The sequence below is a fragment of the Bison bison genome, unplaced genomic scaffold (genome assembly GCF_000754665.1).
Source record: "Bison bison bison isolate TAMUID 2011002044 unplaced genomic scaffold, Bison_UMD1.0 scf7180017864148, whole genome shotgun sequence".
NCBI lineage: Eukaryota > Metazoa > Chordata > Mammalia > Artiodactyla > Bovidae > Bison > Bison bison.
This window is the reverse complement of record NW_011494720.1, coordinates 7,519,518-7,543,125: the sequence shown is the minus strand read 5'-3', so window position 1 is coordinate 7,543,125 and position 23,608 is coordinate 7,519,518. Positions and strand designations below refer to the sequence as shown.

Here is a 23,608-nt window from a genome sequence, read left to right as displayed (position 1 = left end):
TAATCATCGTTTTCCTTTCGATGCTCAGAGCGTCACTGCCTGGCCACCAGAGCCTGTTCCTCGTTGTCCTTTTTAATTCTATCCCCAAGGTAGCTGTGAGAGCACCTGTGTTTTCTGATGGTGAGAGGTCCCTGGCTCTTCTCGATTCTTCCTGCCTCCCACAGGGCATCCCACAGCTTCTGTCTCCCATGACTTCTCTCTCAACTTCTGTCCTCACGCCCCTGCAGAGCTCCTGCTACCTGGCCTGGAGTTCCTCATTTTTCAGCACCAAAGATTTTCTTCTGCTCATGACTATTCAGTTGACATCCCTCTGCCTTCTCTAGTGTTCTGTCACCTTCTACAGGGTGTCCTCACCTTTCGCTAAGTGAAGAGAGTGCATGGTGTAACACGTTGTACCACTTCCTTGCTACCTGGACATCGTGGCCTCAGCCAGCAGTTTAGAGGAGTAGCCCATCTTTAGTTAGTTTCGTATTGAAATCAGTAACTTTAGTTCTGAGATCCCATCTCATCAGACCAGTGAGCAACTCCACTTCAGTTACTCTTACTCCCAGTTTAGTCAGGCTCTGGTTTTTTTGTAAGTTGGGGGAAGGAGTGGGAGGCACTTCCGTCTGGTTTTTAGTGATCTGACCAGTTATGACAGACCTGTCCCGTGACAGTCCCCAAGCTCCCTTCATTGGGGCGGTGGGGGCTGCAGCTTCTCTACAACACTGCTCACGTGCAGAGGTCCCTCTGGGCTTAGCGGACAGCCTACAGTTAGGATTGGGTTCAGAGCCTGGCTTCTTAACCTCTGCACACCATGGATCCCTCTGGTGACTTGATAAAGCCTATGAACTCATTTCTAGGTGCTTAAAATACATAGGATTACACGGGAGACCGACTATATTGAAATACTATTATCCAATTTACAAATTTGTAAAGTATGTACTTTAATTACAAACTTAAAGAATTGCAACAATAATATATTTCAGTAGACTTGTCAGTTATTCCTAGTTTATCCCATTTGTTTTATCATTCCCCATTTACTCTCCATATATATGTGTGTATATATATATATTTTTTTCTTTTTTTTTTTTTTGTTGCACTGGGTCTTCATCGCTGCACAGGCTTTCTCTAGTTGTGGTGAGCAGGGGCTCCTCTCTAGTTGCAGTGCTCGGTCTTCTCGTTGCAGTGGCTTCTCTTGATACAGAGCACAGGCTCTTGGATCTTAGAGCACGGGCTTCAGTGGTTGCTGCACGCAAGCTCAGTAGTTGTGGCGCGTGGGCCCAGTTGCTTTGAGGCATGTGGAATCTTCCTGGGCCAGGGATCGAACCCATGTACCCTGCATTGGCCGGTGAATTCTTATCCACTGTACCACCAGGGAAGCCCTATAGATACATTTTTTCTACGTCTGTTTTTACGCACGTTTACAGTTTTCCACCCTGTGCCTTTTGAGAGTTAGATGCAGGGTCAGTTTGGGGTCACCAGTGTGAGAATATGCAGTTGGCATTCAAAGGAACCATGAGCATGATGCTGTTTTCAGGCAGCTGCAGCAAGTGACGTGTGGTGGGGAAAAGATGCACCTTCTGTTATTTGCAGGGCTTCGCTCGTGGCTCAGACGGTAAAGCATCTGCCTGCAATGCGGGAGACCCAGGTTTGATCGCTGGGTCAGGAAGATCCCCTGGAGAAGGGAATGGCAACCCACTCCAGTACTCTTGCCTGGAGAATTCCACAGATGGAGGAGCCTGGTAGGCTACAGTCCATGGGGTCGCAAAGGGTTGGACACAACTGAGCGACGTCCCTTTTCTTTCTTTTCTATTGTTGGCAGAGGCGCACAGACTGCTGCTGTCACTGTGGCTTTTTATCTTTGTTGGTAATTGAACACAATGAAAAGTTTCACTTAAGGGTTAGGAAAGTTAGAGACAATTTTTTCCCATCCAAGCTTACATCCTCTCTTCCCCGAATTCTCTATACCCCAGACCCTTAAGGATAACCTGGGTTACAAACTCGTGCTTTAGAATGAACGTCGTTTATGCCCAGTGAGTCTGAACAAGTTGCAGAGCTCTAAGGTTGTAATTTTTTATGAAGAAACACTAGAGATTAGCTCTCACATGTATTAAAAGGAAGGGACCCGCAGTTAGAGGCAGTATCAAAACCCCCCACCCCCCTGCACCCCACCCACCCTGGTGATGATTTGGCTTCCCTGCTTTTACTTTCTCAGTTCACTGGGAGAACTGGGTCGGTGAGCAGGAAAGCGCTTCTCAGCTTTAATGGTCACCTACTCCCACTGCTAAAGCCTGGGAAATTTGCTGACTGTACTTCTGGAGGGAGGCCAGGCAGGAATGGTCCTTGGTCTTCTACCATCCCACATGTTACCATCAAGATTGCTCCTCCTCTGATGTCAGGATCCAGGTTTGTCTTGTTTGGTTTTTCTTACCATTGGACACTCCCAGTCACCTTGTCTCCAGGTTCAGCCTCTGTTGGAGGACCTCAGAGCCCAAGGGTGCAAACAGGATGCAAACATTTGGACAGTGCAGACTGTGACTTCTTTTTGATCCAATATGACAAACCGCCTGGGGTCAAAGAACAGTGGATGTGGTGCAGTGGTTTTTCCATTGTGAAGCTCTTGTGGTCTTGGTTTAAGGACAATCCAGCAATGTTGGGCACTGTTTCATATATTTTAGAGGCATTATATTTCTTTTCCTAAGAACTTTCTGCTTCTGACTGTTGCTCATTTTTCCATAGCCTTGTTGGTATTTCTCACTGATTTGTGGGCGATCATCGCATGTTAGCAATCTGCTGTAAGAACTGAAATTTTCCTTTCCCAGTTTATTTTTGTGTTTTAGTATCTACTAAGGACTAGTCCCCACTACTCCTCTCCTTCGTAATTTTCCTAACTCTTCTGTTTATTCTTCCATGTGAATTTGAATTTCAACTTAAGAAGACTTAAAAGCTTTCTCTCTCTCTCTTTTGGCTGTGCTGCATGGCTTTCAGGATCTTAGCTCCCCAACCAGGGATTAAACCCCGACCCTGGCAGTGAAAGCACCGAGCCCTAACCACTGGACTGCCGGGGAATTCGTGCCCCACCCCCTTTTTTTAATTAAAAGCTCTTTGATCAGTTGTTATTGTCTGTATTTTAACTTTTTTGAGTAATGCCTTTTCTATCATTCTTATTGATAGATTTTAGCTAGACTCTACTGGCATAATCTGACACCAGAACACCATTTGTTCAGCCCTGGCTTTTCTTACCGGGTGAAGATTTGTGTGTTAGTCTCTGTACTTTCAGATAAGAGGACACAGAGGAAAGAACTGAGAAGCTCAAAGACCGCTGTCTTCTAAGAATAATCCCACATGTTTTCTAGTCTAGCAACAGTTTGCATAATGAAAGTTCCCTGTAAGTCTCTGAAATATTTTGAGTCCTACATATTAGTTCTTTCTAATTACTATATATAGTACAGAGGTTGTTTTTTGTTTTTTTGTGTGTGTGAAACAAAAAATATTAGGCCCTTTTTTTCACTAAGAATTTTGATCATCTCATTGTCAGGGTGGTTTATGGTGTTTCGGAGGAAATGGACTTCCTTATGCGGAAAGTTTTGGAGAAGTTCCTTCAGCTACAGTGGAAATGTTCTGTTTGGAAGCTTTAGTAAAGCATTCTGAGGTAAGTTACATTTTCAAAATATGGTCACATTTTATGATCACATTGAAAACATTATACATGTTGATTCATTCAAGGGAAGTAATTCTAATTTTTTATAAAAGAAAAAAAATTTTTTTGCTTGTTTTCCTGCTTTTTTCTCAGTTATTAGCATTGATAATCATGATTTAGCACCAACACATGAATTTCATCTTTGCTAAGTATTTCTAAAAATGGATTTAATCTCAAGTGTACATAAAGCAACCTGTTGTCTAAATATAGCATTTACCTTTCAATTATGCTGTCTTCCATTACCTTTCTCAGATAGTTTTTACAAGTAATATTATCAATAATATTAAAATTTACAAGTATTATTATTTAACTGGAGTTAATTTCCAGTTAAAATATGTGCCAAAGATGTAAGACAGGAAAAAAGTAAATACTTGGCAAAAGTATCTACTTGACCATAGCCTTGAATTTTAACCATAGCATGTATATGTCAATGATTTTAAAAACTTTTTTTTGCATTATGACAACGTTTCTATCATGATCATAGTTTGATTTTATAAAGAAAAAAGCAACAAACTGTGGTGCTCAAGCATTAGTGCATAAAAATTATCCAGGAAGCATGCTTAAAATGCACATTCCTACTCACCTCTGGCCATTTGAATGGAGTCGATGTGTGGTGGGGTCCAGGAGTTCGCATTGGTAACAGGCACCCCTGGTGAGGCTGATGCAGGCGGGTCATCCCACATCATGAGAATCGGCTCTAAATGCTCCCGTTTAACTGAGAACCGTTAGACACGGCACAGAAGCGCAGTGCTCATCTCAGCTCCCACTGGTGGAATCAGGAATGAGCACCAGGGTCTTGAGTGTGGTAACACACTGAAAAGGGAACGTGGGAGAAGCAGCTTGACTGTTTTGTGACTTATGACTGTTGTCTGAAATAACAGGTGCATCTGTAGTAGTAGGTCCAGTGCACAGAATGTAACAGTTTCCTTTCCAGAAACTTCTCAATGTATGACATATCTCAGCTGATACATGTCCCAAAGGCATACTTTTAAATGCATTTAAAATGTGGTGAAATTTAATAAGAATTTAGAAAGGAAAGTCATTGCATCTACAGGACATGGTGTCACATAAGTGATAAAACTAAGTGCTGGCAAAAAGAGCAAGACCACCCTGGGGATCGTGGCAGACTGTCCTGGGTCAGTTCTGTCGTCTTACCTTAATCCATAGATTTCCTTTGGCTTTCTTTGATCTCTTTTCTCCATTAAAAGTGCACATCCCCTTTTCTTTCTAATTTTTACCTGATCTTTCTCTTTTAAAAAAATGTCCAACTCTTAAGTTTGAGGTGAGCATGCCTCTCCGAGCACCGCCCCCTCAAGCTGTGGGCTTGTGTGGGATCACAGATGTTGCTTATCTGTATCTGGGAGTTCATATAGACAGAAGCAACATCTGCCATTTACACAAGGGGTTATTTCCTGACATCAGGTGGCAGGTTTCTCAAGGGGAGAAGACCCTTTAATGTAATTTGAAACCAATCAAAATATCCATATATACTGAAACAATTCTGAAATAATGATATCCTGGTTCCGTCCAACCAAGAGCTAAGCAGAATGACTTTTAAGAATAAAAATGTCACAAGTCCTAGTGGCCTTCATTTTCCAGTGATTTTTAAAGCACTTCCACGCAGACGGGGGTTGGCTGATATATTTGAGCTGAGCTGAGAGTTTGGGGGTCTCCCTGGGTCTCTTCCTTGAGCAGGAGCCACCTGGCTGCCCGCCAGCATGCTCTTGTCACCTGGTTAGTGAACTTGTACAACGTAAAGTGAGCTTTCATTAATTTATTGTGCTAGATACCCACACATTGTGATAAAATTGAAGCAAATGGAGGCTTGCAGCTACTGCAGAGGCTGTACCAACTTCACAAGGACTGTCCTAAAGTGCAGAGAAATATAATGCGCATCCTTGGAAATATGGCTTTGAATGAACATCTTCATTCTACTATAGTTCGCTCAGGTAACAACTTTACATACTGAGTATTTGGAATCCAGCCCTCTGTTCTTCTCCCACCTCTACCCCTCCATCGTGGTACTCTAATTTCTCAACAGACATAAGGCTTTGCTTAGGGTTAGTTTTGGGTCCTTAGAGCATGTCGTTTTAGTAGGGGCAAAGAATTGCTTGAGACATGTGGATAATCCTCACCTACGCTAATCAGTGTGTAGACAGTCATAGGAGAGCAGTTTCGGCCATGACGACCATCTTTGATATGATCTGGGTAACCAAGAGGCATAGTAAGACTAAAGAGAGGTGATATCCCCGCCTTGTAACTAATAAAGCACCTGTGGGGAGATGCTGTGGATGAAATTTCCCACCTGCTCTGGTCTCTGTCATGATGCATCATGATGCCTGCACCATGGTGGTTTTCCAGCTGCAGCATCCCTGCCTCGTTGACAGTTCAGCATTTGGCATTCTGCTGCAAGCAAGAGCCCTTCCTTCTCTGCCTCCTGCCTTTCTTCCTTCTCCCTCCTTTCCTTCTCCCTCCCTCCCTCCCTATCAGTATGGGCACATGGATTCCTAATTTTTCATGGTTTACAACTTCTCACTGTACTTTGATGCCAGATTGTCCCAGCTTTGGTCAGTGGAGCCCAGCCAGCTAGCTCCTGTGTCCTCTGATGTACCCACCTCATTTTGGGAGGCATTCCTTACGTGCTGGTGTAATGACATGTTCCAGGCTTATTTCTTCAGAGACTCCTGTTTCCTTTTAGTGGAGGCTAATTGTTAAGAGACCAAGGTTGGGTGCTATAGCGTTAGATGTGCTTATTGCTCCTGGGATGTCTTTGCTTCTTGGCTCTTTCAGTGGAAAAAGCAGGGTGATATATACAAATAAATGTATACATTTATTTGAAATGTATACATAATGTATACAAATGTATACATACACATATGTAAATATCCATGCATATGTGCACATATGCATGCATGTGTTCAACAATATTTAGTAGAAATGATGAATTTATATTCTATTTTCTCTTGTATCTCTCTCCATTTTTTTTTTGAATTTATATTTAAGAGTGTCTTGATAAGCAGAAGATTTTAACTTACTGAAGTCTGATACAGGGATCAGCAGACTTTCCTGTAAAGGACCACTTACAGTATTGGTTTTATTTGTTCCTGTTTTTCTTTTTTTAAGGTGGGAACTTAGATCAGTGATTTGAACCTTTTTTCTTGTTTCAGTTATCTATTGCTGTGTATCAAACCACCCCAAACTCACTGGTTAGAACGTCAGTCATATCTTTTGTGCATGAATCTGAAATTCGAGCAAGATTCAGTAGGGAGGGCCTTTACGGACTCTATGCTACATCAGCAGGGCAGCTCAACCATGGGATGGAGATTACCCTTTAAAGATTGCTCACTCATACAACTTGTAAATTGGTACCGGCTTTCGGCCGGGAGCTCAGCCAGGGCCAGGAGCATTCGCTTCCTTCAACAGCCACCTTGGGCTTCCTTAAAGCATGGTGGCTGGATTCCAAGGGCAAATTTTCCGAGAAAGAGCCAGGTATAATATGCTCTTTTGCCTTTTACAAAAAAATCAAGCACTGGAAGTAATTTTTGCCGAATCTATTTTTTTTTTTTTTTTTGCTCCAAATGCTGTTTTATTTATTTATTTTTTAAATTTTATTTTATTTTTAAACTTTACATAATTGTATTAGTTGATTAAAAGCTAGTCACTAAGGCTAATTCATATTTGAGGGGAGAGGATTTAGAAGGGGTTTAGATCCATCCCCTCTTGATGAGAACAGTGTCAAAAGAATTTGAAGACATGTTTTAAAATCATTAAATTATTAGTTATTTTAAATAACTAATTAAAATAAATTTAATTTAATCATTAGTTATTTTCTAATATAGGTATTTAGAGCTGTAAATGTCCTCCAACCTGCTTTAGCTGCATCCCTCAAATTTTGTATGTATTTTCATCAGTATTTGGTTTGAAATATTTTCCAGTTCTCCTTATGATTTCTTCGTTTCATGGGTTACTTAAAAGTGTGTTGGAGTAATTTACAAATATTAATGGCTCTCTAGATATCATATGTCTCTTATTTCCAGTTTAATATTCCAGGCGTTCAAAGAACATACCCTATAAGAGTTTAGTCTTTGGTAATTTGACACTCATGTGATGACCTGTTTTATGGTCTCTCTTGGTGAACTATTTGCACTTGAAATGAATGAATATCCTGTCGTTGGGTCAAGTGTTTTACAGGGATGGTAACAGTGAAACCAAGCTGGTTGATTATATTATTCAAATCTTCTCCAGATCTTTTGTTTAGTTTTTATCAATTACCAAGACAAGTTAAATTCTTCAACTGTGATTATAAATTTGTCTGTTTCTCCCTTTAGTTCTCTCAGATTTTTCTTCCTGGTGACTTGTTCCTTTTTTATTAAGTAATTTCTCTATCACTGGTAATACTCCTTTTCTTGGAGTCTACTTTATCAGGTATTAAAATAGCCAGCTGGCCTTTTTTAATGCTTGCTGTTTGCATTGCATGTCTTTTGTGTTTTTCTCTTTTGCTTTCATTTTGCTGTGCCTAAAAATAAGTACATCTTTCACAGACATCACACACTTACATCTTCTTTAGAAAGTTCAGCTTGATAATCCCCTTTAATTGGAGTGTTTTGTCTGTTTGCCTCTAATATAATCATTGATATTGTTTGGTTATGTCTGTTGTCTTGCATTTTTCCCCCTTTCTGGTTTTTGTTTCTTTTTTTCTCCTTTATTGACAATTTTGGGGTTACTTGAGTATTGTTTTATATTCTATTCTTTCTCCTCTTTTAGCTTTTTTACAGTATTTAATGTGTACTTTTTGATTGACTGTATCTTTAACTTATAAGTCTATTCTGAATTCATAGTATACCATTTCATATATAATGTGAGTGTCTCCAACAGTGTAATTCACTTTATGCCCTCTGCCATCATTTGTGGTACTGTCAAACTATAATATGTTACAGGCCATAGACATCACAATATATTGTGGTTAGTTTTCTTTTAATAGTCAAGTGATATTTAAAGAATATAAGAAAACAAATTTTATTTACATATTATATCCAGAACTCTACCTGCTTTTCTATCTAAATTTGCATCTGATATCATTTCCCTTCAACCTAAAGACCTGAGTCTGCTGGCAATAAATTCTCTCACCTTTCATTTTCTGAAAATATCTTGACTTTTATTATCCAGGGATAGGTTATTTTCCATGGATAAAAAATACTTTATTGATAATGTGGTTTTGTTTTTTTTTTTCTGTCAGCACTTAAAAAATATCATTCTATTCTCCTTTTTCTTTTGAACATCAATCTTTTATTGATAACAAAGCAGCAATTTGGGGGCATGTTTCCAAGACACCAAGAGCAGGCTCCTGTCACCATGCTGGTTTGTGTGTGTATTGTCTGATGAGAAGTCTCTTAGGTCCATTTGTTTTCTTATATGATATGTGTCTTTTTTTCCTCTGCCTTCTTTTAAGATTTTCAGCAGTTTGACTGTGAAGTATCTAGTCTGTTTTGTTGATCTTACTTGGTGTTCACTGAGCTGACTGTATCTGTGAGTTGATGTTTTTGTTCAAATTTGGAAACTTTACAGATAGTGTATTGTTAGATTTTTTTCTGTCCCCTTTTCTCTCTTTCCTCCTGAAACCTCAATTCTGTATATTAGACCTCTTGATTCTGTTCCACAGGTCACTGAGGCTCTGTCCATATCTTTCCAAACATTTGTTTGTGCTTTCCCTTTCTGTTTTTTAATGTACTTTTATTTAGTATAGTTGAGGTATAGTTGAGGTGCAGTATTAGATAAGTTTCAGGTATACAGCATAGTAATTCACAATTTTTAACTTGTTAATGTGGTGTGTCACCCTGATGGATTTACAGGTGTAGAAGCGTCTTTGCACCTCTGGGGTAAATCACACTCAGTCATGGTGTATGATTCTTGTAGATTGAATTCAGCTTACTAATGTTCCGTTGAGAATTTTGCTTCTATGTTCATCAGTGATACTGGTCTGTTATTTTATTTTTTTGTTATATTTTTGTCTGGTTTTGGCGTTAGGGTGATGCTGATCTCGTAGCATGAGTCCAGAAGCATTCCCTTCTCTGCAGTTTTGTGGAGTAGATTGAGAAGGATAGGTGTTAACTCTTCTCTAAATGTTTGGTAGGATTCGCCTGTGAAGCCATCTTGTCCTGGACTTTTGTTTGTTGGGAGTTTATTATTATTACTATTGTTACTGATTCAGTTTCATTATTGGTATTTGATCTGTGTACATGGCTAAAGTATAAAATCAAGTCACTGGGCAGTAGGAACAGGATAATTCCATTTAGCAAAAATAAAAGTATGTGGAGCTAGGATATATGTATAAATTATTGGTATGTAGTTGAATTTTTAAAAAGGTTTGGAAGGGTATCTACCAGACTTTTACCTTTGGTTACTTCTGAGGATATAAATGAGAATGGGGAAATGATGGGGATGCTAAAGTTCATTTTTAAATGCTGTTTTTGTTCATTTTTACAATTAAAATATATTCAGAGATTATGTAATTTAAAAACAGTAAATATATAAGAAAGACACAAGTTTCCCAAGGAGCAGTTCATGGTTTATAAAGGTGAAGCATTGCAGGCATTGTTAAAATACTCTGTCGACTGAAGAATGCTGTAGAAATGGCTTGTGCCATGCGCTCTACTGTTACTTTTCTTGTGACTCCATTAAAAACGAAGCCATATTTTTGTACATACCAGTAACAAACTTGTATATCTCTCTAGGTAGAATTTTAAAACATTACTTATTATAAAGCATTCTACAACAGATTTTGAAGAGGGGTTTTCTTTAAAATTAGAATATTGTTTAAAAAATTGTTAGGTCTGAAATTTCTTCTGGATTATTAAATAATGGCCTCCTATCATCACAGTGATTCTCTACACTTTGCCACAGAAAATGGGAGGAGGACATGAGGACAAGCTGCTGTCTATTGAGCACCTGCTGGGCTTGGTAATGGCAGTTTTTATCTAGATTAATTATTAGAACCTTCCTTTGGGTCAAAGGAGCAAAGTAACTTGACTGAGGCTCCATAGCAAGTCAGCAGGGCACAGAAATTGGATGCCCAAGTCTCTCTGACCTCCAAGCCCATGTCCTATTTTATTTTAAATTAAATAATTCATGGGCAGACTCTCACTGTAAATACTTCGGAGAACACAGATACAGCAAAAAATTAAACCCACCTTTACAGAGCCCACCCCAATCCCAACTGCCTCCCCTCCTAAGACGTAGTGGCTATTTGTTAGTTTGGTGCCTCTTTCTAGGTCTTTGCGTGTGATGTGTACACGCATGCGTAGACTTTCATACATACTTATGTACATACTTATGTAACTTTTAAACCACAAAAACATCAAAAAGAAATGCAATGGTACTGCAGGCAGTATTTCTTTGTCTCCCTTTAAGAAAGTTTTTCCAGTGTTATATAGAGAATGGGTAAACAAGGTTCCACCGTATTGCATAGGGAACTATACTCAGTCTCCTGAGATAAACAATAAAGGAAGAGAATATGAAAAAGAATATATAGACATAGGTATAACTGGGTTACTTTGCTGTACACAGAAATGAACACAACACTGTAAATCCACTATGCTTCAATTAAAAAATATTTTTTTTCTCTCTGAACCTCAGGTCTTAAGTTCATAATTAAGAAACAGCTTCCTCATGGATATTAAGGCCTGCTAATCTGACTGCCAATCAGAATGAAATAACTAGTATTAACTCACTGAGTTTAATAATCATTGCTAAAGCAAAATAGGACCTTTTCTTACAATTTATGACCTCATCCCTAGTAATTACAACTTTTGTTACATTTTCTAAACAAAAAAAAAAATGGCTGGGGACATCGTGGCGTTGTGTTGTGGGACCCAGAGGGCCTTAGGGAAGAATGGAATTGGGGCGGTCAGGCTTTTCCTCGCAGACAGAGGCAGAGGTTTGCCCTCCTCCCGCCCTTTTTAGCCTGAAGCCTCTCAACAGTCTGAGAGCAATGGGGGCTGGTATTTAGGGAGTCTGTTTTCTTCACCAGGCTGGGTTTCCATACTGGCGGAAGCAATCAAGTCTCAGCACATCATGGAGGCCTCCCATGCCGCCAGAACGCTGGCTAACCTAGACCGAGAGACCGTGCCAGACAAGTACCACGATGGCGTGTATGTGCTGCACCCGCAGTACCGGACCAGGTGAGAAGGCCCAGCGCCGCTCCGTCCCCGGGGGCCTGGGGACTGGAGGGCTTAACATTCTAACTGCCTTCTGCACGATTTAGACCAGTGAAATCCCGTACAAATACGTCAGATACCTCATTTACCCAAACAGTCTGCACTCACCAAAGAATGGGAACCAGCTAAGTTACCAGGGTTATTTTCTACCAAGGGCTTACCTTTAGGAAGACTGCATTCACCTTTTATAACTTGTCTCACTTAAACTTTGTGATGCCTATTTCATCTTTGTTACATTACACTTTTTCATGGAGATGTAAGTTATTGACTGATTAGGGTCATAGAGGCTGATCTGGATGAAGAGGGACTAGGACATTATTATATGCAGGCACCAAATGAGCCTGGGCCTAGGACTCAAGGGACTGGAGAAGGCTTAGGCGAGTATAAAGGCCGGTGCCTAGCAGAATGGGCTGTAATGATACATCTGACTCATGCTTCTTCCTCAGGTTATTTCTGGCCACTATTTCTAGCTGTATCATTGCTAAGACAATAAATATAAAAAGGACCACAACAAAAAAATTACACGTATCTTGGGTTTTTGTCAGATACTTTAAAAATAATACCTCAGAAAATAGCAAGAACTTCTTTTCAACTTGAAAAATAGATGGCCTGGTTAATTCTCATTTGTAAATAATGTGATATGGTAATGTATTTTATATGTGTGGCATAACTGTGTGTGTATTATAAATAGCTTGCAAGTACTATGCTATTGTAATTTTTAAAATGTCATATACAAAGAGAGAATAAAGTTACTTTAAAATCTCATTTGCTCTGTTTCTGATAAACATCACTTACCTTGGTAAAAAGAATCTCTTTCGTGCACTCTGAGTTTGAAACTACATTAGCATATTATTTAATGTCTTAAATATTTTTATTGATTTGTGTAATATTCTCATGGAATTCTCTGGAGGGTAATCTATGACATGTCACTTCATTGATCTCTAAGTGCATTACAGTTGATTTTGGTTGGTCTGCCTGGCCAGCTGTGCTATCAAAGTAATAACGCACTTTTTTCTGCTTCTTTTCAAAACTCTCTCCCGCCTATTAGTCAGCCCATTAAAGCAGATGTCCTTTTTATTCATGGCCTTATGGGAGCAGCATTCAAAACGTGGCGCCAGCAGGACAATGATCAGGATTTAACTGAAAAGGTCTCAGAAGATGAAACCAAGTATACCACATGTTGGCCCAAGGTAAGGAAGCGGCTGCCTCCGGCGGGCCACCCGTATCCTGACACACGGCTGTGCCACCAGCCTTTGGGTCCTCACTGTGACTTGTTTTTCTCCTTCTACTGGGATTTTTTTCCGTGCAGTTTTTCTTTCCCTTAGAGACACCTACAGTATGTTACATGAACCAGCTGGGCTTGTCACTCTGTTGTATAATGTTGGGTACATGCTATGATACAAAGTGTATTAAGTGAAAAAAAACAGGGGTGAGGGCCAGTAATAGTTCACTCACACTGAAAATATAATTCAGTAAATAATATATTAATGACAGTTGACTAGTTCTGTGATTTCAATAATTATAATAGAAAGACTTTGAAGAAGTAATTCTGCTTTGGATTTCTTTGACATTATTTCTCCTAAAGAGCCTAAATGCTGGGATGAATTTACTGAATGAAATTTATCTAAAGCTTGGTGAAAATTGATGCTGTAAATATGTATAGTTTCTGGGGCTTTGTCCCACTGCTGCTTATTCACCTTCACGAGGCTTATCAGCAGAAAGAATAGTTGGCGCCCTCCCTCTGGTGACACCGGAACATGGAGACAGAACCGTGACTCTAATCAGTATCTCTGAGTTCTCAGATCGGATCTCTAACCTCCGTCACTCTGTTCTGTCTGTCCTGAGATCATAGCTTTCTATTAAATGCTTTCAAAAAGCCAATTTGATCTAGACTCCAAAACCAGGCCCTGCTTTTGTCTATAGCAGATTAAAATTGAGCATACTCTTAACACCTACATAGACCTTATGCTGTAAATACTGATATCCCTTTGCGAGCAGTGATACAAAGATAAAATGCTGCGATCATTTTTCTGGTCACCTTCACACCTGACTCCAATGCAGTCTTTGACTGGCTGTCAGTATTAACAAGGGGCCTTCAGGTACACATTTCAGGTGCTAAGAAGTAAGTGGGATAGTGGAAATTAATATTTGTCCTATTGTACTTTTTATTTTACATAGTCGTGGTTAGCAAGAGACTGTCCTGCTCTCCGAATAATATCTGTGGAGTACGACACCAGCCTCAGCGACTGGAGAGCCAGGTGCCCTACAGAAAGGTAACAGAGGGGAAGGGGCTGGGCCACAGGTGGCCCGGAAGGAGGGGAGTTTTGTCTTTGATGTCACAGCCAGGATTTTCTTCTTAACCTTTTCCCTCTTCCTTCTAGAGACAGTTAGCTATAAGTAATGAAACTACCAAAGGCTTAGAGTATTACTGTTGGGTTCCTAACATGGTTCACTTAAAACTCCTCTCATAATAAGGACCACAGCAAGGAGATCCAACAAGTCCACCCTAAAGGAAATCAGTCCTGAATATTCGTTGGAAGGACTGATGCTGAAGCTGAAACTCCAATGCTTTGGCCACTTGATGCGAAGAACTGACTCCTTGGAAAAGACCCTGATGGTGGGAAAGATTGAAGGTGGGAGGAGAAGGGGACAACAGAGGATGAGATGGTTGGATGGCATCACCGACTCAATGGACATGAGTTTGAGTAAGCTCCGGGAGTTGGTGATGGACAGGGAGGCCTGGCGTGATGCAGTCCATGGGGTCGCAAAGAGTCGGACATGACTGAGCGACTGAACCAAACTGAGTAAGGACCACAGATTCGGAGCACAGTCTCCGTAACTCCTGGAAGTAAACACGAGGCTTTTGGCTTTTGTGTTCCCGAGCACACCACCTGAAGGCAGCCGAGAGAGGTTGCACCGTGTGGGCTCCTTCGGTCACTTGTACGTCGTTCGTCCAATTGTAGGTACAGGAGACAGCACGCGACTTCCGGGTGTCAGGAGCCAGACTGTAGCCAATTCTGCCTTTGACTCACCAGCCACTTTAGGTCATTTCACTGGTCTGGGAAGTTTGATCTGCCAATGGAGGGGGTTGGTCTGATCAGTGTTCTCAAACTGTTATCTTTGAATGATCCCCACCCAGACGATGGAGGAATGGTGCCTAGGGGTCAGTGGACAAGTCCACAGGGCTCCCTCCCCACTTAATTCGGACGAGTGCTCATACACCTTTATTTAAAGAAAGGATTCTCCAGATACACAGTTTAAATCTACTAGACCAGACAGCTTTAAAGTTCCCTTCTAGTTTAAAAATATGTATTTGAATGCTTCGATTCTGATTAGCTTTGTGCTGTTTCTAAGGAATATAACCAAAATGATAGAAGCTTAGTGTTTGTGACATAAATACAAGTAGAGCTAAACTGCAGTGAGAGCTGACTCCACAGGTGAACTCGCAAGGGACCACGTGGTCTCCAGTGAGGCCACATACTGAGAGGGGGACGCACAGTCTAAGTGGGGTGGGGGGGCAGTTGGACCCGTGAAAATTGCCAGATACATGTTAGATGCCTGAACAGTGCTTGTTTAGTAAAGATGTCCACTTCCACCAGCGTGATTAAGTTAGAAATGGGGAATAAGCAACTGCAGGGATCAACCCGAGAGAATGGAGGTGGTCCTGACTCCGAAACGTAGCCTGTAGAATTGGTACAGTGAACAAAGGCTCTTGCTTTAAAGAATGGACTGCAAAGTCTGGGGGTGGGGGAGAGCGACAGCGTCCTGTCATGCCTGCTGTTCTCATTTTGTTCAGGAAGTCCATCGCGTTCAGGAGCAACGAACTTCTGCGGAAGCTCAGAGCTGCTGGCGTTGGGGACAGGCCGGTGGTATGGGTGTCGCACAGCATGGGAGGTCAGTGCACTTCACTGCTGCCAGCCAGCACTGTGAGTCGTCAGCCAGCAGGCTGAGCGAAGTCTCTGCGGCTGTGTAATGGTGGCCCCTTTTCCCCTGAATTAATGTTTCTGGCGATAGCTTGGAGGTTGAGAATGACTACTCTCCTTCCATGCTATTTGTTTTTCTAGAAAGGGACAACTAGTAACAGATCATATAAAAAGAAAAATGAGAAACTAAAAAGAAGCAAATGAGTTTGCCACTTAATGCTTTCATGAGGCATTAAGCGTGATAATGAGTAAATGTCAGAAGCTGTCCATGGCATGTATAAGCCTGACTTGTAAATATCGCTCAGCACGCATGGCTGGTCCCAGGGCCCTCCCTTTCTTCCCTGTTTCTCAACCATCATTGAGAGTCTGTCGTTGCTCCGGTGCCAACAGCCCCAGCCCCCTTCCGGCCTGCTTTCCCCTGGCTGGAGCCCACGATGGCGGTGTGATCGCAGGGGTTGGCTCTTCGGTCCTTATACTTGCTTGCTAGCCACATCTCCTGTTTCTCCCAATCCTCTCCCCCAGTCCAGTTCTAAATTTTCACCATCTACCTCACAGAGGGCCTTTGTACAGCTCCTGGCTTAGATTATCTGGTGAAATGCTCAGGATTGCTGGCTCTGTGTCTGGGCCGAGTTCTCCTCCATGTTACCTTGGGTTTCCCTGTCAGCTCTAAGCACAGGTTGGGGGACAGAGGAGAAGGTGCATTCCTAGGTGCATTCTCCCACAACAGCTTTGTTTTTCCCACGATATGAGAGTCTGTGTTTTTTAATCTTAGTACTGTCTTAATGGAGTGGCGGTTAGTGGGCTACTGTGGGTTAGGGTGGGGGTTGGCCATGCATACTCACCGCCTTGATGGGCACTCAGCATGCAATGCCTGACCTTCTTCTCTGGGAGAGGGCGTCCTGTGAAGTAAGAGCTGCCTTACAAACAGTTTGTAGAATCTCACCTGTGTGCAGTCTTGTGCTACAGATTTTAGAGGCTTAGGAGCATGACTAAGTGTTAATATTTTAAGGCCTTGCTTGTTGGACTACAGAGAACAATTGTTTCAGCTTTTTTAAAGAAAGCATCTCTTTCTGTATTCTTGTTTGCGAAGGAAATTAGCTTACACATTTTTTTTCCCTTCTCTGTGACTAGGTCTTCTTGTCAAAAAGATGCTGTTGGAAGCCTCGAAGAAGCCAGAAATGAATACTATTATAAACAATACCAGAGGAATAATTTTTTATAGCGTCCCTCATCATGGATCCCATCTGGCTGAATACTCTGTTAATATTCGCTATCTTCTCTTTCCCTCTTTGGAAGTCAAAGAACTCAGCAAAGGTAATTCTTTCTTTCAGAAGAAAATTGGCATTGTGTTAACACCAGTATATAGGAGGAGGAGACAGTTTCTAACTTGACCCAGATTACCTCACTTTACTCTTTCTATATTAGCTGTGTTTAGACTATCATGGAAAACTTTTAGTTTGGGGTGAATTTTTCTTTGATACCATCCCTTTTTCTTCTTAGCATTATTTTCTCAGGTGGTGCTAGTAGTAAAGAACCCACCGGCCAATGCAGGAGACATAAGAACCACGGGTTCGATCCCTGGATAGGAAAGATCCCCTAGAGAAGGAAATGACAACCCACTCCAATGTTCTTGCCTGGAGAATCCCACGGACAGAGGAGCCTGAAGGGCTGTGATCATTAGGGTCTCAAAGAGTCAGATACCACTAAAGCAACTTAGCACATTTTTTTTAGCACACATTATTTTCTCAAGAAATACAACAATTTTAATACTATCTTAAATATTTACAATTTTAAGAGATACATAATGTTCTGCGTTAAGTGTTATTCCAAATTACCAATGAACTGTTTTTTCCCACAGGTTTGGAAAATCAACTATTAAAATATACATGAGCTTTAAAGATATTCACCATATTAACTATAAGGCATTATATTTATTTTGGGTTAATGAGCATCTTCTCTCTCTCTGGAACACCTGCTATGAGAATTTTGGGACCCCTGGCCTGAGCCTTAATATGCCATTGTCCTTTTGCTCAGATGTTCTTTTTTCTGCTTTATGGAGAGTTATTGGACTTTACCTTGAAACCTTCTGGTGAATTTTATTTTTTGCAGTCAAATTTTATTTTCCAGCAGCTTTCTTCTGTGATCCATTTTCTTTTGAAATCATCCTAAAGATACCAGAGGTTTTGTTTTTAACTGTCTCCTGTGCTCAGGTTTTCTGTCTGCTCGCCAGGTCTCTCTCCGGTGGCAGGCTTTCCCGAGACCTGGCGCCTCTTGGTTGCCCTTTTCTTATCTGAGGGTGGGGGACAGGCGCTCTGTGACTACACACAGGCTCTGCTGGTGAGAGGTGTTTCAGGATGCACGCAGGTGTGTCCGCCAGCACACTGCAGGACCCTCCGTCCTACATACCACACTGCCCTGGCACTGCTTCCTGTCAGCCAGTAACGTGAGAAACTGCTGCTGCTGTTGCTACCGGCTCCTCAGTTCTCGCGTGGTTTTAGCCCTTTACTCTCATCTTCATGGCTCCTTAGGAAGTGAAGAAACTAAGCCACTATCTTGAATCAGAATCTAATTTCCTCCCGAAATTCACAAGGCTGCTGCATTTTATTATGAACTAGATACACAGGACTTGTCATGTTCTCATTCTCTATAATTCTACAGATTCTCCTGCCCTTAAAACACTACAGGACGACTTTCTGGAGTTTGCAAAAGACAAAAACTTCCAGGTGCTGAGTTTTGTAGAAACACTACCGACCTACATCGGTAGCATGATTAAGCTCCACGTGGTGCCCCTGGACTCGGCAGGTATTCACTCTTTTGAAACTTCTTTGACCTTAGATTCCTGGTAGATGGTCATCATAAACGTCAGCTTTTAGATTCAGTTTCTCAGTTTTTAGAAGACAGCTTTATGAAGATTTAGATTCTGTTACTCTGTTAAGCCACAGATTAAAATTGCTCGGCAAACATTTAACCTTGGCATTTCCTCCCCCGCTTTGATTTAACTGATTAGACGGCATAGGTTAACTGGCTAACGCTGTGTTAGCTCCCACACTGAAAGCTGCTGCCTTCAGGTAAGAATCCAGAACTTTTCTATCAGCCCGATCAAAAGGAGTATTTCATTTAACAGACTGATAGCCACCTTCAGGAGCCTTTAAATCTACTAAAGGCGTGGATGCTTAGTAAATAAATGGAGGGTACATGGGGAATATTCAAGCAACAAAGATTTGAAAGGAAAAAAACTAGTGTAAAGTCTCTTCCTGCTCCTGGGATGAGGGACATGGCCAGTACCCACTCCTGTAGCCCATGTAAGGCTCCTTGCGGGCAGGGCTCAAATCTCCATTCTCCTTGCAGCCTCCTCTGTTCCTCTGTGCATAGTAAACAGCATGGACACTCCACTCCCTGAAATGCTTTCCCCTCATCCGGCTAACTCTTGAGTTTGCTCGTCAAACTCTTTTCTGATCGCCTCAGAGGCTGAATCAGGTGCTGTCCTGGTGGCACTGCGGGCTCCGGGCAGCCAGGTGTGGAGCGTATCCGGAGTGCCTGCCTATGGGCCTTCTCTCCTGCTGCGTTAGTTATTATCTAAGTAAAATGAAAAAGGCTTGATACCCTGTAGTGGAACCTGAAGAGACTTTACCTTAAAGTAATATGCCATGAGGTGAGGGGTTGCTTTTTGGTAGTTGAAGAACCTAAAGAGTTCAAAGAACAGTGGCTTTTTGTTTGTTTTTTATGATGACTTTGGAAGCTTAAAGCAGAATCAGTATGGTGGGCCAGCTGCTGGCAGTGACATAGCCTTGCTATAACTCTGTCCACCCCTTCTTCTGTGTCACCAGCTGGCCTGTCTTCCTTCATAACCTCCACCTGCACTTGCTCACCAGGCTGGCCTCACTTGTACCTCCTGGCATGCCCAGGAGGTGGACTTGGCTAGGTTGAAACATGAAAAACTCACCCAGGTCTCCCAAGCACCATGTCATCGCCTTCCCTGGTAGAGTGAGCATGGAGGGTCTGGGCATAGAAAGGATTCTGTGTGAGACGTTCCCATTCTTTTCATCAGGGCAAGGGAGCTCACTATCGAGTTTCTCACATTAACTCTAGAAAAAGAAGTGGTTCATAGAAGTGTGGGGTAACTTAGGAACAGCCTGCAGTGTATAAAGGTTTTGAAGATGACAGTGCTCTGGCACAGCTCACTGTTAGGTCAGGAAGCAGGCAGTGCACACATATGCAGAATTGATGAGAAAAGCATAGGCATATAAGGGCACTGCCTAAGACTCCGTCCTCTCATGAGTAGGCACATACCGTTTAGCTAGAGTCAAACTTTAAGTTCCTTTATCTTTTAGAGATCTCTGTCACAACCAACTTGACATTTACATCTACCCATCTGGTGGTCTCTTTCCCTGTTGACGAGGGCAGCTTATATTTTTACCTAGACTTTATTGACATTTCTGTTTTCTTTAGATCTAGGCCTTGGAGATCTAATTCCTGTGGATGTTAACCATCTGAACATTTGTAAGCCAAAGAAAAAGGATGCTTTTTTGTACCAGCGTACCTTACAGTTCATCCGTGACGCTTTAGCCAAAGACCTGGAAAACTGACAGCCGTCTTTTCCCTTTTCATACGTGAACACAGTGCAAGAAGCGTGCTGTTCTTTTTTTAAGCTCTACTCAATCATGCAGACATAGTCCTTGTGGCATCCAGGCGGCTTGGAGTGCGTCGCAGGCAGCAGACCAGTGTTCTGTGAAACACGAACGTGAAAGGGGCGGTCAAGACTGAAGGGAGGCCAGACTAGACTGAAGGGAGGCTAGACTGCACTGTTTTGAGTAAAAAACAACTTCCTGTGCGTCACTTTACTTTGTGCAGCGTTGTCCCTGGTGGTAGGGAGCAAGCTGCTGTGGCTGCAGAGCACGTGACCTGTGACTTTGGCCATCTGTGGCCATCCCCGGCAAATGCTGGGAGCGGCACGGGTGACTTCTGCAGGGAGAGCCATCACCAGCTTACCGTAGAAATGCCTCTCGGAGGGAACCTAAAGTGGAGAGAGCAGGAACTAGAACCTTCAAGACTCTGTTTTGGGTCTGGATTTCCATGTGCTGTAAATTTTAAAACTTTGTCAGTGTAAACCTTTGTCTAATGTGGTGGCTTTGTTTTACCTCTTGTCATCCATGGGTGAGTTCCTGGTAAGTTTTCATTTTCATATTGCTGAGAACAAGTATTTTTCTTTTTCAAAGAGTTCTAGCCTATAATAATTCCTTCCAGACTGTAGCTCCCTATACTTTTAATTTTTCTCAGATAAGAAGAATAAATCCATTATTGATCAGAGTGTGAGATAAGACTATTCTAAGCCAATACACGTATTAGCAATAGTTAGTATCAAGATTCTCAGATTCACTTTAGCAGAATAAAATATACCTTTCCTTCTTGCTCATTTGGAAGTGCTATTGTCTCCAGCATGTGAGAAATAGGAAATAATATTGATGACTTTTTGAAAAATAATTGAAAAGTAATTATTGAAAAATAATTCACATACCGTAAAATTCAGTTTTAAATGTATAGCTCATGGATTTTTGGAGTAGTTACAGTTGTGCGACCATGACCACTATGTAATTGCAGAACATTTTATCATCCCCCCAAATAACCCCATACTCACCAGCAATCACTCTTCCGCTGCTCTGCCCCAACCCCTGATAAACACTGATCTTTTGGTCTCTATGGATTTGTCTATTATGGACATTTCATATAAATGGAATCTTACAATGGAATGGAATGGAATGGAATCTTATGTGGCTTCTTCGTTTCTTTTTTAACATTTGTTTATTTGTTTGTTTTAGTTGTGGTATGTAGCATCTTCAGTTGAGATGTGGGATCTAGTTCCCTGACTAGGGATCAAACCTGGGCCCCCTGCAATGGGAGCACAGTGTCTTAGCCACTGGACTACTGTGGGAGTCCCTAGCTTCTTTCCTGGAGCATAACGTTTTCAAGTCTCATCCGTGATATAACATGCATATATGTAGTGCTTTGTTGTTATTTTATGGCATATAACATTCTACTGCATGGATGTACCACATTTGCTTACCCGTTCATCAGTTGATGGACATTTAGGTCCTTTCCATGTTGGGGCTATTATGAATAATGCTGCTGTGAACATTCATGTACAAGTTTTTTTGTGGAGATGTTTTACATTCTCTTGGGTATATACTAGGAGTGGAATTGCTAAGTCATGTTAAGCTTATGTTTACCATTTTGAAAATGATGGCCATTTGTAGAATGGGATAGTCAAAAGCTAAAACAAGTACAGCATCTGAAGGTAGACAGGGGTCAGCCATAAACCCTAACAACATCTAATTGTTTAATTATGCGATGATCTAACAAGTGACTTGACTTACCTTATTATCCTGCTACAGAGAGTGTGCTGGTTAGCTGTCAGCAGTAAACTAGCTAATGGGATCACAGGGTAGAGGTGTAGGTATGTTTGGTTCTTTTTTGTTTTGTTTGTTTTCCATGAACCATGGCAGATAAACCACGGTTGGAACATCTGTTCATTAACGTGGAGTAGTAGAATGAAACTCCACTTCATAAAATCTCGATATAGCTATTATAGCTGTGCTTTAAAAATAAGGTCTAGCAGAGAGATCCAGTGTACTGCTGAATTACTATAGTTTCTCAGGCAAGCCACCATGTCTGTTTATTCTTTTTATGAAGTGGATATGATATTCACAGATTTACTTCAGTCTTGTGAGATTTAAGTCAATAATATTTTTAAAATAATCAGCACCTGAAAAACTCTTAAGAACACAACATATGAAAACATAACACGTTTGAAACAGTTTTAAACTTAGACCATCAATAAAATGGTTCTAGCTCAGTCAGCCTTGTTTAAATGTCCTCTCTGGGAGAGGATTTCAGGAGAAGTTTCGACTACCTTTCCCCTCATGTGAAAAGTCGCTTTAAATGACTCACCCAGAAGGAAATAAACAGTACAGGCGTGTTAGAGAGCAGACTCCTGAAAGCACGCTGTAAACACAATTCAGATGACTATGGAAAGCTAGTTCTTCTCATCTATACCCCTGTCACTTCTTTCCGGTTTCACTGTCAACCCTAAAAGTCGAGGGCACCAAGCCCCCTGTGCTCCAGCGTGTAAATGTTGCCACAGAAAGAGACTGCTCGTGGAGCATCAGGATACCTTTCTCGACGCTGGCTCAGCCATTCAGCCGAGGTTACACCGACAGCCGGAATATAGTGGAGGACGTGGCCCTCGGCTCAGTGGGCACACCCGTGGTGTTGGGTGCTGGCAGACTTCCTGTTGAGAAAGGCACACGGTAATACAGTAATGAGTCTCTTGAGCTTGGTTCATAGTTTATGATGCCCCTCAAATTACTTCTAATTCCTAAAATTTGAGTTTTAGGCATACCCTCCTGAGTTTTCACATCTTTGTAATATTTAATATGTTAATGTTTGGTTTGGTTTTTATTGACATTTGGTATAAAAATTATGTCCACGAAAAAAATTTAAGCATGTTCAATAAATTAACTTTTAATTAAAAAATTAACACTTTGAAAGCTCCTAAGAATTTCAGTGTTTATTCTCCATCGAGTCCATCTCTCCTGTTTCTGTTTCAGAAGTTCATTACTTTTCATTCAAGCAGGACCTTTTTCAGTGGACTTCTCCCCACACAGGATTACTATCAGATGCTGTCCTCTCTCTACCAAGGGTCCCAGAATCCTTTTCCATTTCTATTGCCCAGTCTCTGATTCTGATTTTCACGTTTGGCCTAATTGGTCCTCATCCTACTGATAAAATAGAAC

At 41.4% G+C, this 23,608-nt stretch overlaps 1 protein-coding gene across 2 annotated transcripts in view; it reads left to right on the top strand.

Annotated features, from left to right (window-relative positions):
- The window catches only part of SERAC1 (serine active site containing 1), a 41,924-nt gene extending 18,557 nt beyond the window's left edge, over window positions 1-23,367 (top strand). For both annotated transcript variants that reach the window (XM_010840878.1, XM_010840877.1), the window contains 9 exons: window positions 3,521-3,634; window positions 5,469-5,631; window positions 11,709-11,859; window positions 12,944-13,085; window positions 14,074-14,168; window positions 15,692-15,789; window positions 16,950-17,132; window positions 18,477-18,620; window positions 20,268-23,367. In XM_010840878.1, the coding sequence (XP_010839180.1) occupies window positions 3,521-3,634; window positions 5,469-5,631; window positions 11,709-11,859; window positions 12,944-13,085; window positions 14,074-14,168; window positions 15,692-15,789; window positions 16,950-17,132; window positions 18,477-18,620; window positions 20,268-20,404 (1,227 nt within the window). In that variant the 3' untranslated portion in view covers window positions 20,405-23,367. The remainder of the gene's footprint in view (window positions 1-3,520; window positions 3,635-5,468; window positions 5,632-11,708; window positions 11,860-12,943; window positions 13,086-14,073; window positions 14,169-15,691; window positions 15,790-16,949; window positions 17,133-18,476; window positions 18,621-20,267) is intronic.
- The last annotated feature ends 241 nt before the right edge of the window (window positions 23,368-23,608 follow it).